This window comes from Desmodus rotundus, chromosome 1 (genome assembly GCF_022682495.2).
Source record: "Desmodus rotundus isolate HL8 chromosome 1, HLdesRot8A.1, whole genome shotgun sequence".
Lineage (NCBI taxonomy): Eukaryota > Metazoa > Chordata > Mammalia > Chiroptera > Phyllostomidae > Desmodus > Desmodus rotundus.
In genome coordinates, this window is record NC_071387.1 from 99,309,743 (window position 1) to 99,325,142 (window position 15,400).

The window sequence follows — 15,400 nt, forward strand, 5'->3', positions numbered from 1 at the left end:
AACAGCAGCCTGGCCTCCCCCTCCCCAAGTCTCAGCTGCTGGAAACTAGGTCTTACTCTTAAACCTCCCCTCCCTAAATCCACCCACCTGGTAGCTAAGCCAACTCCTTTCAGTTCCTGCTCCCTCTTCCCTCCCCCAGCCCACTTGGGAGCCCTGCCCTCCTCCCACCCTCTGGCACTCGGAGGCCCTTGCCCACTTCTCTGCCTGGTGAGGCCCAGCTCCTTGCTGGCACCTCCCATGAAGCTTTCTGGGCCCCTGACACCCATGGTACAGCGTCACCCCCAACCCCCAGCAGGTACACAAAGGTCGGGCCTCATGCCCTGTGGCACACAGCCTGGGCCTCCAGGTGTTCTTCTGGAGGCCCGGTGGCTCTGTAAGCACTGGGGGTGGGGCCAGGCTCTCAAGGGGCACCAAGTTCAGGAAAGGGGCTGTTTCTGGGCCCCCAGCCAGCTGCTGAGGGAGGGAGGAAGCCTAGGCCCCCAGCGTCCCCAGCAGGCTTCCCAGCAGCAGGCTACAGCTGGCTCGCACGATCTGCTGCTTCGGCCTGGGCTCCTGCACCCCCACCCCCAGTGTACATAGCCCAGGTCGTCACGTCCACATCCTGGCCTCCCAGGCAGCCCCACTGCAGACTCGGAACACAAACCCCACGCACCCTACCAAGGGCAGAAGTCTGATCCCAACTGTTGCAAACCCCCAAACTTTATTATGAACAGGCTACAGCTCCCCAGCAAAGTCGCAGAACAGACATGGCCTTCAGAGTCCCTGTGCAGCTGGGCACAGGGCTTGGTTGAGGCAGGCCTGGCATCGTGGTCGGACAGGCAGGCAGATCTGCTGGCCAAAGCCCACCAAGAGTCCGTTAATCTCACTCCACAGGTCCCTGTGGGGGTGAGAATGAGTAAGTGCCGAGGGGCGGAGGGCAGGAGGGAGGGAGGAAGCCCGTCCTGCCCCTGCTGTAGCACCTGGGCAGCCACTCCTCCAGGGCTGCACGGGTCTCCTCTGGGGACTTGGTCTTCTTCTTGGTCCACCCGAGTCGGTTGGCAATTCTGTGCACGTGTGTGTCCACTGCTGCTGGCAGACAGGGCGGGGCGAACGTGGGGCACACTAGCAGACCAGCCCTTTCTTGCCCACGGCCCCACCTTCAGCCCAGGTTGGTGGGGGGTCCTGAGTCTCCCTGGCCTTTCACATGGAGCATCTGAGGAGGGCCCAGAACTGCACAGTACCGGCCACAGACATGACAGTGGGTCACCAGGCCACCCCCATTACTGGGCAGGGGCTACAGCCAGGACCCAGAGGACCTCATTTGGGGTGCAGGGAGCAGTGCCTTCTGGCCCAGCCACTGGCTGTGGGTGCCAGCACGAGGCCATCGCCTGCAGAGGCAGCACCTGTAAAGGACAAGGTGGGAAGTGCAGCCAGGCCAGCTGCGGCTGTCATCTACCTGGACCATGGAGGCAACTGTGCTCCCTGTCACCCAGAGGCCCAGCCCAGGGCCCCACCACACCACATGTCCTGTGGGCTGATCCAGGAGGACAACTGCTTCCCCTGCTTTTTGGCCAAAGCTCAGAGGTCAAGTGCCTTGCTCAGGGTCACCCAGGTGAGGTGGCAGAGCTGGGATCAGCTTTTTCATCGAGGTGGCTTCTGAGGAAGCCCCTGGGAGGCAAGTCCTATTCTCCCTAGGGTCTCCCTACAGGTGACAGCGCCCACAGACAACCAGAAAGGATGACATTCTGATGTTCCTGTCTGCAGTGTCTGCTGTTCCCAAAGCCCTGTCCTGTCAGGCAGTAGGCAGGGGGCCCTTCACCACAGACCTGCCAGACCACTCCTGGAAAAGAGCAGCTAAGGACAGCCGCCTAGATAAGCTCAAGTATCTGATGAGAGGCTGGCATATTCAGGAGCCCTAGTCGGGGGAGGCTCTGCCCCTCCTTGACCCGGTTCTGGCTCTCTGGGGCTGCCACCCTAGCTGCCCTCCTACTCACAGGCAGGACTAGAAAAAGGCTCCCACCCCAGGGGGCAGGCTTTACAAGCTGCAGGGGCTGGGGGTGTCCCCACCCCCTCCCAGCTCCCCCTGCATGAGTCCCAGAGAAGCACTGGGGTTGGGGAGTACAGGGAGGTCACAGGTCATGCCTTGGTTTCTGGGTTGGCTGGAACTGTTGCTAGGGCCTCAGAAGCCCTAACTCTGGGCAAAACCTTAGAAAACAGTCACTGCACCTGACCCAGGGTCTGTCTCCACGCAGCGATCCTCTGATGCCAGGATGCCAGGCCTGGACCCCGGAAGGGGCTCCTCCACCCCAGCTCCTCCTCCCCGTTCCCCTAGCCCATTCCTCCTCTCCCTGGGTCCTCCTGCCTTAACAACGCCACCACAATCTGCCCACGCTCATTCCAGAGTCTCCCGCTTCTGGCCCTCTCTACCACCTCGTGACTTTGCAGATGCTGTTCTTCTGCCTGGAACACACTTCATCCTCTTGCCCCCCACCCCAACGCTTCAGTTCTGGGCTGAATTATCACTTCCTCAGTAAGTCTTCCCAGATGTACACCCCATCATGGTTCTACCCCCCCAGTAAGGACTGCAACATCTCTCTCCCTCAGGTAGCACAGACCCCAAGTCTGTCCCTAAGTCCATCACCAGAGCCCAGCACAAAGTAGGTGCTCAGCAAATGGGAGCTCCTCCCGCTGGTACTCATCTCAGGGCGAGACAGGCCTAGTCAGTGCTGGGAACACCTTCTGACCCTTTGGGCTGAGCTGTAGATGAGACCTGAGCTGGGATCATAGGTCACAGGCTGTGGGGAACCCTAAGAGTGGTCAGTAAGCTCAGAGCTGGTCCCACCCTCCTCGTGGGGACATGCCACTCACCGATGCCTGACACAGTACCCCAGGCCACAGCCATGGCCAAGTGTGCCATTTTGGGTCCAACCCCTGGCAGTGCCACCAGCTCTGCCACAGAGGCGGGGATGTCCCCGCCATAGTGCTGCTGCAGGATGGCACTGGTCTGCTTGATGTACTTCACCTTGTTCTGAAAGATGGGGAGAAGGGGGGTCAGTCCTGGAGGTAGAAGGTAGGGTCCACCCCGGAAGGACAAAGCCAAAGAGAGAAAACCCAGGACATATTCAGAGGCACCTGCTTGCTCCTGTCCCCCCACGAAGTAAGAATGAGCCAAGGGCAGCAGGCAGCCTGAGGGAGGCTCAGTGCAGGCATGGACCCCTCCCTCCCACCCGTCTGGGCTAATAACATGCCTGTGGGGTCCAGCTCAGGTTCCTCCTGGCCCCATTATTACCCCCAGAGGCCAGACAGGCTAAGCAAGGCCAGCAGCCCGGAGCTGGGTTCAGCAGCACCTGGGCCTTCAGGAAGGAAGGCTGGAGCCTGGGGTTCCCTACTAGCCACCCCGCCAGCTGGGTGGTTCCCATCCTGTGCCTGAGCAGACAGGGCTATTTAAAACCCATCTGACACACTGCAACCCACACCACTGCCTAAAGGAAGCAGCCACACCCGCCCAGCTACTTTCACCAGATCTGCCCGCCCGAAATCCTGTGCTGTGGCCTCTTGGGACTCTGCAAGGAAAGGGGTGACACACTCCAGGGAGGCTTAGCGTAAACAAAGGGAAAGGTGGGTGGGCAGCCTCAGTGAGGAAAGGAAGGGCCAGGCAGCTGGGCGGGGAGGTGGAGGAAGGAAGGGGTGGGCTGCAAACAGGAAAGGCCAAGGAGCGCCAGGGCCTAGACTTGAGGCCCCATTGCCTGGCCCACTGTGGGCTGCTCGGAGGGGCGGGGGCTCCAGTGAGAACTCACATCCATCCAGATGCCTATGGCCAGAAATGTCCAACCTGGCCTCCTGCACCCCTACAGCCCCCCACCCCCACCCCAAGCCACCTGAGGTCTTTTCCAGGACAGTGGCAACCCCGGCCACATTCACCACCAGCTGGGCTCACCCTCCAGAAGCCCACAGGGTAGATGAGTCTGCCCAGCGTGATGTCGTCTGTCCGCAGGATGCTGTCCACTGTCAGGCCCCGGGCCTGCAGCCGCTTCATGGCACCCGCTGTCACCTGATCTTTGGTCTGGCTGGAGAGCATCAGTGACAGCAGCACCTGGTACCTCCGCACCTGCTCTCAGTGACAGGGACGAGAATGGTGGTGGGTCCTGGGTGCTCACTATGGGCCAGGCCCCAGCCAAGTCCTTTACCTACCTGGGAATGTATGGGCTGTCAGCCTCCCACCCACCCTGGCCAATGCGGGGAGGCGTGTAGAGTCTGGCCTGGGCCTACTTTTCATCTATAACAAGGGAACAGTAAGAGCATCTGCTTCTCAGAATCACCACGAGGCGTAATGAGTCGTCACAGCACGCGGACTTGCGCCTGGCGCAATGTCAGTGCAGCAGCCCCTGGCTGCTCTGTCACTGCCATGTGAATGATGCTACCGCCCACTCGACAAACAAGCAAACTGAGGCCCAAGGAGGCATGTACATAAGTCAGCGGCAGCAGGGCTGGGATTAGAATCCTGCTGGTCAAAGGACCAGGCTCCAGGCCAGGGAAGTGCAAAAACGTCTTTCTCCATCAGTGGACTTACTGAACGCCCCTCAGGACCCAGCACTGTGCTGGCAGCAGTCAGAGCACCAGGCCCCACGCCACAGGCACCCCTGGCCTACTGAGTGGCCATGGTAGAGCAAGCGAGTTTGCCCAGTGCTCTGGGCCTCAGGTGTGCATCTCAGGGTGGTGTCAGCCAAGAGCTGTCAGGTTGCGCCCTGCCACCGGCCTGAAAGGAGACAAGCGTCTTGTTCAGAGGGGGGTCACCAGGTAGATGGGGCCCCTGCCTACCTTTGGAGGTGCTCCAGGATCATAGCAGTGCTCAGCCCCCAGCTGGTCCACAGGTGCATCCTTCCCACTCCGCATGGTGCGGATGTTCGCCAGCTGCTGCTGCCAGTCCTGAGGCTCCCAGCTCGGCACCTTGAGTGGTTTGGTCCCCTCTTCTTTCTCACCATCCGAGGCCTCGTAGGCCACATTCAGGCTTTGGGCTTTCCGTTGACGCTTCACAGGGTGGTAGCTTTTCCTTCCTTCTGCAAAAAAAAAAAATGCCACTCAGTTCTTTCAGTGGGGGACACAGGTATGGATAAAGCGTTGTCCTACCTGCTCTCTCAGCTCTCATCATTCTTTCCTTTAATAAGCATCCATCATCTACTACACCTGGGAGTGTTCTGTCCTCTGTAGCACAAACCCCAGGGCAGGTCAGCCTTCCTTGTGCCACTGCTCACCCCCCTCCCCAAGTCCAAGTTAACACACCAGAACTCAGGTAACAGCCTCCACCATTATGCACCCTAATCTAGTCTCCACATGGTCAGATAATTTTGTAAGACCAAAATTTGATTGTCACTTCCTGTTTAAAAGTCTTCATTTAGCGTGGCTTAATGGATTGAATGCTGGCCTGTGAACCAAACAGTCAACAGTTCGATTCCCAGTCAGGGCACGAGCCTGGGTTGTGGGCTGGGTCCCTAGTGGGGAGTGTGTGAGGGGTAGCCACGCATTAATGTTTCTCTCCCTTTCTTTCTCCCTCCCTTCCCCTCTCTCTCCCTTAAAAAAAAAGAAAAAAAAAACTTCATTGGTTTTTCTTTGTACTCATAATGAACTTCAAACTCTGTCCTGCCATCACAGCTCCTGCCTACCTGGCTTGACTTGTCACCTGCACCAGTTCTCCCAGAAAGAGTTCCTCCCATCATGCTTCTGTCCTTGCGGGTTTCCTTTTCTGGACTACCCCTGGGGTTCTTGGGTGCCTATGGGAATCCCTGTCTGTCCAATCCTGCAGGCAACACCGCAGGACAAGTTGCTGAGGCCCGTGTAGGCACCCAGGAAGTCCTTAATGACTACAGGATAAACATAACAAAGGCCATGCCCTTCCCTGTTTTCTCTCGGAGGCACCCTCTAGCAAGGGGGGACGACTTCTGGCTAGGAGTATCCTGGGTACCCGACCTCTCTGAGAGGTAATCAGCTAAGCGAACAGGGCCGGTCTGCCCCACAGATAGCTTAGCATAAAGTGGAACATCCCAGGGCAGGCTAGTGGGGCGGGGAAAACGTCCTTGTTCAGGAAAAGGCTGTGAGGAGGTGTGAGTTCCCGGGACCAGCCCCTGTGGACCCTGTCCCTTTCTCTTGGGAACAGGGCGCTAGGTGGGAACGCAACTGCACTTAAGGACGAGGAACTGCCTCGCTGCTGCCGGGTTTCCCGCGTTTGGTGCCCGGGTCCCAGCCCGGGGGGCTCGGAGCCCTCGTGGGCACCCCGGACCCCAGCCCCTAGTCCCTTGCCGCCCCTCCCTCCTCTCCTTCCTTTCCCCATCCCGGTCGCGGCGCTACCTGCAGACGCCTCTCCTCCTCTTTGGATCGGCGCGGCCTTCTCCCCACTCCCCAGGGGCCCAGCCCCAGGTCCCCGGCTCTGGCTGCGGGTCACCATCCTCATGCCCGCGTAGTTCATACTGACTCCTGCGGACTACACATCCCGGCGGTCATCGCGGCCCTGTCACGTGACTCAACACTTCCCCACAAGGGAAGCTCGGAACTACGACTTCCAGCAAGCCTTGCGGCGGCCCTGGGTCCTCCGCTGCGCTGGAGCGTACTTCCGGCGGCGGCTTGTAGCCCGGGGGGTGTGCTCCCAGCCCTGCGCCCGGACGGCCCGGCGCGCAGCGGCCGCGGCCCGGAGTGAGTGGCGTGCGGCCCCCAGACCGCTGGTGCAGGCCCAGACCGCGGAGTTGTGCGACCCCGCTGGGGCTGAGGGGAGGCAGCCACGCCCGGCCTACCCGGTGATGAGGCGGCAGGGCGAACCCCGCAGTGTCCCGGGTCCGAGTCTAGGCCGCGCCCACGTTAGCCGGACCCTGGAGCTCCAGGCATTCCTTCGTTTTAAGTCGCGGCGGGTGAAGGGAGGTCCCTGCTTCCGCGCCCCTGCGAGAGTCCTTCGCATGTGGAGGAGAGACATGGCTAGCGTCAAGGCTTCCTGGGCCCCGCGGCTACTGTTCCTTCACCCCCGATTCCCCTACCTCACCCCATGCACTGAGTCAGGGGCGGCTGCCTGGCGTTTCCCAGGTTTATTTTTGGCCAGGACAACGATTGGCTGCGGTTGAGTTCTCCCCAGGGCCCGTGGGAGGAAAGGTGCCCATCAGAGAGCTAGGGTTCCCTGGTGGCTGTAGGTCCGCAAGGCAGCTGTGTGGAGTTGTCTCTGAGATCTCTGCCTGTTTCCTCCACGCAGAGTCGTCCCCGGGTGCGTCCCTGCCCACCATGGCCAAGCCAACAAGCAAAGATTCAGGCTTGAAGGAGAAGTTCAAGATTCTTTTGGGACTGGGAACTCCAAGACCGAATCCCAGGTCTGCAGAGGGCAAACAGACCGAGTTTGTCATCACAGCGGAAATCCTGAAAGTGAGTGAGCCGCCTGTGTCTTCCCTGCCGGCCTCGTGGGAGGTGCGGGGAAGGCTGGGTTTGATCTGTCAACAGGTGCTGTGGGAGATGGGTTGCTGGAACAGTCTGCATGGGGCTGCTGGCGCCATGGAAGCTTACATATCCAGGGAAGCTTGCATATCTTTTCTGGAGATTCGGGAAGTCAGAATCTTGGTGACTTGGTTCCACACATGAGTTAGTATTCAGATGTTGATGCAAGAAAACCTGTTTTACTATAGGGGACCTGAATTCCATGGTCTCCACAGGTGATTAGGTTTGTGGACAGGTGCATACCAGTAGCTTGTGAGTCCCTGTGAGAAGTCTTTATTTTCTGTCTCTGTTTGAATTCCCCTACCCCATTCCTGACACCGCGCTTTGCCTGGGGTCGAGGTTTTGCACTTTGAAAGTGTCCAATTGAGAAGCAGCCAAGATGTATGTTCATCAGCTGGCGAGTTGCCTCTTGAGTAACACACACTTGAACTGCACAGGTCCACTTAAACTCAGTTTATTTTTATTTTTATTTTTTAATTGAATTTATTGGTTAACAATATTATATGTTTCAGGTGTACAGTTCTGTAATACATCATCTGTACATTGTATTGTGTGTTTACCACCTCAAGTCAAGTCTCCTTAAATGCAGGTTTTTAAATCCATTTGTAGGTGGACCCTCACAGTTCAAATCCACGCTGTTCAAGGGTTAGCTATAAACAATGGGATGCATCCATAGAAAGGAGGATTACTTGTCAAAAAAAGAAATGTTGCAACATGGATGAACATTGAAAACACACTGCAAGAAAGAAACCACTCACAAAGGCCCCCATAGTGTATGATTGCATTTATATGAAACTGAGAATAGGAAAACCCGTAGAGACAGATAGCATTTGCCAGGGCCCGGGTGGAGAAAGTAGTGGGAAGTGACTGCTAAAGGGTATGAGGCTTCCTTTTTTTAAAAAGATTTTATTTATTTTTTGAGAGAGGGGAGGGGAAGGAGAAAGAGAGGGAGAGAAACATCAGTTGGTTGCCTCTCGTGTGTCCCCAACTGGGGGACTAGGTCTGCAACCTGGGCATGTGCCCTGACTGGGAATCAAACTGGCGACCTTTCAGTTTGCAGGCCAGTGCTCAATCCACTGAGCCACACCAGCCAGGGCGAAGCTTCCTTTTGAGGTAATGAAAATGTTCTGTAATTATGGAGGTGGTTACAAGCGTTGTAAATACACTAAACAATGAATTATATGGTTTAAAATGGTGAGTTTCATGTGATGTGAATGTTATCACAAAAACTAACGCACGCCGTGGCTGGTGTGGCTCAGTGGGTTGAGCGCGGGCCTGCGAACCAAAGGGTTGTGGTTCGATTCCCAGTCAAGGGCACACGCCTGGGTTGCAGGCCAGGGCCCCAGTGGGGGCGTGCAAGAGGCAACCACACATTGATGTTTCTCTCTCTCTCTCCTTCCCTTCCTTTCCGCTCTAAAAAGAAATAAATAAAATCTTTTAAAAAAAGTAAATAAAGTGATGCAGTGATGGGAAAACAGTCTGCTCTCACTCAGCTGAGATGGAGTAGTAAACTGGTAATGGCTCGCTTCAGAAAGGTCTGCTGCAGGTCTCCCGAGTGGGAAATACAAGTACAGGTCTTAGGTGGTCAGTGATTGGCGGTTAAGGAGACCTGTGGCCTGAGCACAGGCCCCTTTCCCTTCTTTTACCTTCTCCAGGAACTGAGTGTTGAATGTGGCCTCAACAATCGCATTCGTGTGATAGGCCAGATCTCTGAAGTCGCAAAAACGAAGAAATTTGAAGAGGTGGGTCTGTCTCAGTTGGGCTACTGGAGGGATGCATGTGAGCTGTTCAGAAGCCTGATTTGGCTCTTTCTAGGAGCAGGGTTGACAGTTAACTTTGCCAATGAACTAATACACCATGTTAGGGGATTTAACTTGCATCTTAGTTATGGGGGAACTTCTGGAAATGCCCTGAGCACAACCCTGAGGAACAAATCGTATGTGGAAGTGGGGAGCAAAGGAATTAGGCTTTTCTAGCAGATCTAAGAAGGGGTTTATAGTGGTTTACAGGAGTGCACGTTTACTTGTCCTGTTATTACAGATTCAGGGGAAGGAAAAATAGAGGAGTGTCAGGGAAGAGTGTGGTCTCACAGAGCACAATGCAAGGCACACCTGTCTCAGTGTCTTTTTGGGAGAGGCGGTCGGTAGTTTCAAGTGGCCTTAAGACAGACACGAGCGTATTTATTTCAGCCAACTATTTCCAGGCTCTCTCCTGACGTCCTGTGGACAGAGTGGGAAGTTATCATTACAGCACTTCTCTGCTCTAGCCTCGTGTAGCTTATGTGTGAAAGTCTGGGGGTGGCGGGGGAGACGCGGATCTCACACCTAGCAGATTCAGATCTGCCAAAGGGGAGAGTGGCTACTACATCCTCAGCAGCCCGTCTGAGCTATGCAAGCTGCACATCACCTAGGAGAAATGTGACAATAGGCACCTGCGTTCATAAAGCTGCCTGTATAGGTACAGAAAGGTGAGGTGAGGCTGAGCTGCTGGTCATGTGAATAGACAGATAGGCCTCAGAGGCTGGGATAGTCTACAAGCCCAGCGTCTGTTCCGTTGTGACTTTGGTTGCATCCATGGGAGTATTGTAAATAGGACAAAGGAAGTGAAAGTTTTAGTGTACCCTGAGTTGGTCAGACAACATCTAAGAGACATGTCAGTCCTGCCCCTAAGAGTGAGTGAGAGCTCAGGAAAGGGTGAGCGGTCTGGAAACCCTGGTTGAAGGGAGTCTGGGATGGTTAATGTGGAGAAGGGAAGGTGACAAGAGAGGCTGATTTTGGGTAGCTATAGGGGACAGGAGCCAGGTCTCCCATGGCTGGGTGGACTTAGAGGAGGCAAATTCCAGAAGCTTGCATAGAGTTCTTGGCAGGTCACACAAGGCAGCAGAGGTGGGGCAGGGGTGTGGGACTGAGTGGTCCATGGCTGGGCTAGTGTGTTTAATATATATACTTTTTTATCATATTTTATTTTTTTAAATACTTATTTTTTAGAGAGAGGGGAAGGGAGAGAGAAAGAGAGGCAGAGAAACATTGATGTGAGCAAGAGACATAGATTGGTTGCCTCTCAAATGCATCCCGACCAGAGACCAAACCCGCCTTCCAGGCATGTGCCTTGCCTGGGAATCAAACTGGTGACCTTTTACTTTGCGGGACGATGCCCAATCAACTTAGTCATACTTGTCAGGGCTAACACATTAAAAAAAAAAATTTATTGATTGATTTTTAGAGGGAAACATTGATTTGTTGTTTTACTTATTTATGCATCTATTGGTTGCTCCTTGTATGTGCTCTGACTGGGGATTGAACTTGCAACCTTGGCTTAGCAGGATGATGCTCTAACCAACTGAGCTACCCAGCCAGGGCTGGGCTGGTGTGTTTACAGAGAGGGAAGCCAGGGGGAGAATTTCTGAGTCAGGCTGCAGGCCAAGGGGCTACTTCGGTGCTTCTGGTTGTGAGACTTCCAGTGGTTTTTCCCCCAGAGTGAGGAAGCTGTAGGGTAGACTCCCTGTGATGTCTGGAGGCAGCCAGGACAGCTTCTCTCTCCTGCATGCCTTCCCGCCTCCTCTAGCCTGTGGCCTGATGAGAGTTTTGAAGTAGCTAGCCTGGAGCTATTTTGTCAGGTTTGTGGTCACTGTGGGCTGTGACAGATCCTCGAGATGTGGGCTTTAGTGGCACAGGATCTAAGTCAAAAGACCCTGTTGTTCTGCTCTGCCCTTTGCTCTCGAGTTGAGGGCGCCAGCACACCCTAATCGCTGTCCCCTCTTTGCTGGTGGCAGCATGCAGTGGAAGCACTCTGGAAGGCTGTTGCAGACCTGCTGCAACCGGAACGGCCGCCAGAGGCCCGGCACGCAGTGCTGGCTCTCCTGAAGGCCATCGTGCAGGGACAGGTAAGGGGTGTTGGGTCTCTGCCCAGGCGGAGCTGGGGTGGGTGTGTGGGATCATGTTGGGCTACCCACTGACGGCTCCTGCTGGTCCCACTTGGACTCTTGTCTTTGGTGAGGGCACCAGGCACGAGCTCTGTGGTTCCCAGGGGCTCTGCAGCCAGATGGCCTGAGTGGACATCCTGGAATCGCCTCCTGTATCAGTGTGACCCTGGGCAAGTCACTGGAGCTCCCCCTGAGCCTCCACCCCGTCACCTGTAAAAGGGGATGTCCCTGACAGCTTCCTCGTCTGGGATGTTTTAGGGAGTAAATGAGGCAATTTATGCAAGATGATGAGAACGGTGCCTGGCATGAGTAAGCCACTGACTGTGCTGTTGTTCTTGCTGACCTCGTTCCCTGCTCCCTGAGCCACTGCCGGTGCTCAGTGTGCTTTGGCCACACTGGTCTCTGCTGTTCCCAGACTGCTTAGGCAACTTCTCGCAGTTCCTGCGCAGAAGGCTCTTCCTCCCCCACCCCCGCCCCATCCCCCATTTACTCCTTTGCACCCAGCCTCCCAAGAAGCCCCATCACCCTTGGTGAGGTTAGACCATTGTCACTGTTCTATGAGCACAAATGTGTCCACCCTGGGCTGTGAGTGTGGTGGGAGCAGAATTGCACTGTCCCTTCTGTGTCTGTGTACCTACATTCATGTTCAGAATCGGGTACGTAGTGGGTGCTCCACACACACTGGTCAGCCAATGACCAGTGCGTCTGTTCTCCTACCCTGAGCTGCTTCGATGTTGCCAGTCTGTCCCTCACAGCCAGTTCCTGTGGGAAGGAGAAAGGGCCCCAGAGTTGGGAGTCTTGTAGCCTGTTGCCCTTCCTGGACTTCTTACAGCTGCTCACAAAGTCCAATAAGCCAGGGGATCCTGGCAGGACTGCTGACCTTGTGGTTTTGTCTTCAGGGGGACCGCTTGGGTGTTCTCAGGGCCCTCTTCTTCAAGGTCATCAAGGATTACCCCTCCAACGAAGACCTCCATGAAAGACTGGAAGTTTTCAAGGCCCTTACAGACAATGGGAGACACATTACCTACTTGGAAGAAGAACTGGGTGGGTGCCACACTGGGTGTGAGGTTTCTCTGGCCTTGGTGATCAGATTTAATCTGGGATGTGGAAGGCCACTGGGTCCCTGAGGGAGTGCTGCAGTTTGCAGGAATGGCCTGCAGAGGGCGCTGCACCACGCAGCTCTGCTTACCTGTGTGCCACCTGGATCAGCTACCAGAATCTCCTGGGGATCTTGTTAAAAATGCAGAGTCCTGGTTTTCACGCCAGGCATGCTGGCTCAGAACTCGTGGGGAGTGGGGCTGAGGTGTGCGTTTGAGGCAGGCAGGAGGTGATCTGAGCTCTGCTGTAGGAAGAGTAGGCTGCCGACCCGGCCATCAGGCTTATCCTACAGGTAAGGTTACCCAGAGGGCCCTGAGGTTTCTGCAGGACCGGGCCGCCTTACTATGTCTGCCTCCTCGCCCTCTTTGTGCCCGGGCCTGGCCCTAGCTCTCTCCTTTGCTGGCCTTCCTCCTTGTTAGGACCATGTAAAGTTTCCCTGAGTCTTGAGATTTTACGTCACTGATGAGGGGAGAAGAGGAAGGAGGCAGAAGTGAGTCTGACTAACGCCTTGTTCTGTTGCCCAGAAACGGGCCTCAGCTGTCGATCGCCTTCAGGACAGGTGCTGGCAGGGGGCCATGGTCAGGTTTTCTAAGTTTACTTGGCTAGCACCCAAGCGTCGCTTGTGTCTTCTTCAAGAGATTCTTTCTGGGGACAGGGGGCCATGAATCTGCCTCCTAAATATGTGCCCTGGTGATGCTGGCACCCCTAGTATTGTGGTCAGGGCTCTGAGCATCGGATGCACGCGCACTGCCGCTGCCTCTCAGCCCAGATCTCCCTCAGTGCAGCGGGGGTTGGTGAATTGGAATTCCAGAGTCCGTGACATAGTGACCTGCTCGGGCTCCAGCTGAGCCACCCTCAACCCCGTGGATGCGTGGCCTGCCTATCATTGCCCGGGGACTGATAACGGGGTTTCCAGTAGTGAGTTGGATGGGATTCCTTTTCCTCGGGAGGAGGTGCTAGGAAGTACATTGCTCTCCTCCCCTTCTCCCCAGCTGAGTTTGTCCTGCAGTGGATGGACATCGGCCTGACCTCAGAATTCCTTCTGGTGCTTGTGAACTTGGTCAAATTCAACAGCTGTTACCTCGATGAATATATTGCATCAATGGTCGAGTAAGAAAAGAATCCAATAATGTTCCTCTGATCGGAGTCCCAGTGTCTTGGTCTTCACTTCAGCTCTGCAGGGTGAACAAAGCTATTGAACAAAACGTTGGAAGTGGCCACAGCCACCTTCCACTTAAGCTGATACTCTGAAGCCTGACCTAGCATTTTATTTTTAATGGATGTAATATTATCTTCTGTTTTATTTCTTATTTTTGTTGCCATTTTTTCAAAATACTCTGTGGAATCCATGAGGGCAGGGGCGGCACTGAGCACTTGCCTGCCCGCGAGTGAGTGGGGCCCGAGGGAAGACGAGTCCCTCTTGTAACTGACTCTGTAGAGTAATCAGAAAGTAAATTGGAGCCACGCAGCCTGTGGGGAATGTCCTTTCAGTGGACTTTGCGCTTCCTCCAACAGCATGATCTGCCTGCTGTGTGTCCAGACTGTGTCTTCCATGGACATAGAGGTTAGTAGCTGCCCCTCTCAGAGGCAGTTTCTGTCATCCTCCTTCTGGGCAGGCTGGGTGGGCTTGGGTTAAGCTCTGTGCTGCCCCTCACTCGCTGTGTAGCCACAGGCAAGCTGCTCGGCCTCTCTGAGCCTCTGGACTCTTTCCTGTAAGTAACAATGGTTAGATGACCTCTGTTGTGGGGTTATATTATAGTTCAGGATGAAGTGACCCACAATGTGTGGAATGTCGACGTGCCTCCAAGACACTCACTTGCCCTTGTGGTTCCAAGGAAGGCTGCTTTGGCATTGAGGAGGGACTACAGTCACTGACCAAAGTGGGGGGTGGGGGGAAGGAGGCTAGGGGTGTTACCTCCCTATGGACAGAAGTTGGGCAGGGCCAATGTGACACCTCCTTCCACCCCACCAGGTGTCTCTGCAGGTGCTGGACGCCGTGGTCTGCTACAACTGCCTGCCAGCCGAGAGCCTCCCCCTGTTCATTGTCACTCTGTGCCGCACCATCAATGTGAAGGAGCTCTGCGAGCCCTGCTGGAAGGTGGGGTCTGAACTCTTGTCCTGGAGAGCCTTTCCCTGGATGAAGTTATAAGCCAGGCACATGGACAGGACAAGGGCCATCTTGTCTTTGCAGGACAAGGGCCATCTTGTCTTCAATGAATGGCCATCTGATTCTCAGGGCGGCCACACAATGGCCTGCTGAGGGGCATCCAGTGACATTTTCCCAGGCAGTTGAACTGAGGTCAGGGTTTTGGTGGCATTTTGAGAACTCTGCAGCCTCTGTGTTTGGGAGGAGATAATCGCGAGCCCGCTGGACATGCGGGGTGCTGGAGCAGCCGTGTGGGGGGCTGGCACGCAGGGCTGGGTTTGAAGCCCTGGGACTCGCATCTGCCAATCTAACAGCGTGTTTCGTTTCCCAGTTGATGCGTAACCTTCTGGGCACCCACCTGGGCCACAGTGCCATCTATAACATGTGCCGCATCATGGAGGACAGGTGAGTGTCAGGGCCTAGGGCGGAAGGGGAGGGTGAAGTGGCTGGATCAGGTGCTGCAGAGCTTTCATGAGGGGCTGTCTGTTTTGGCTCTTGCCTGGCGTAGGCCAGCAGGGAGGCTTCCTGTTCCTTTGAGGTGTCTGTCCCAGAAGCACACAGCTTATGCTCTTGATTTTCTGTCCTCTCCCACCTCTGTCAGTAAAATCAGAACATTCAAAACGGAACTCGTGTAACCTCCCTCCCATATTTGGGTCTTGTCAAGTGAGGCCGCTTCACCTTTGATCCTGTTATGAAGGCCCTCACCCTCACCCCCCACAGCCCAGCCATCACGAGTCCTGTCACTGCTGTCCTTTGGACGTGGCTCAAAGCTGCCCGCCTTGGGCCTCACC

The 15,400-nt window shown here is 55.6% G+C and overlaps 2 protein-coding genes across 12 annotated transcripts in view; one reads left to right on the top strand and one right to left on the bottom strand.

Annotated features, from left to right (window-relative positions):
• Nucleotides 1-683: 683 nt before the first annotated feature.
• On the bottom strand, nt 684-6,462 carry NTHL1 (nth like DNA glycosylase 1). Its single transcript, XM_024553426.3, is given in 7 exon segments — nt 684-877; nt 960-1,065; nt 2,848-3,007; nt 3,917-4,087; nt 4,798-5,036; nt 6,322-6,444; nt 6,447-6,462. Coding segments are annotated over 7 exon segments (939 nt in total). The 3' UTR covers nt 684-753.
• Nucleotides 6,463-6,576: 114 nt separating this feature from the next.
• TSC2 (TSC complex subunit 2) overlaps nt 6,577-15,400 on the top strand; it is a 36,029-nt gene continuing 27,205 nt past the window's right edge. For 9 of the 11 annotated variants that reach the window (XM_053928025.1, XM_071222014.1, XM_071222013.1 and 6 more), the window contains exons 1-9: nt 6,577-6,663; nt 7,208-7,374; nt 9,099-9,185; nt 11,216-11,326; nt 12,265-12,409; nt 13,456-13,573; nt 13,979-14,027; nt 14,436-14,561; nt 14,941-15,014. In XM_053928025.1, coding sequence (XP_053784000.1) covers nt 7,237-7,374; nt 9,099-9,185; nt 11,216-11,326; nt 12,265-12,409; nt 13,456-13,573; nt 13,979-14,027; nt 14,436-14,561; nt 14,941-15,014 — 848 coding nt within the window. In that variant the 5' untranslated portion in view covers nt 6,577-6,663; nt 7,208-7,236. Of the gene's footprint in view, nt 6,664-6,747; nt 6,849-7,207; nt 7,375-9,098; nt 9,186-11,215; nt 11,327-12,264; nt 12,410-13,455; nt 13,574-13,978; nt 14,028-14,435; nt 14,562-14,940; nt 15,015-15,400 lie in introns of those variants that run through there. The other 2 variants (XM_053928028.2, XM_053928022.2) reach the window with 2 other exon arrangements.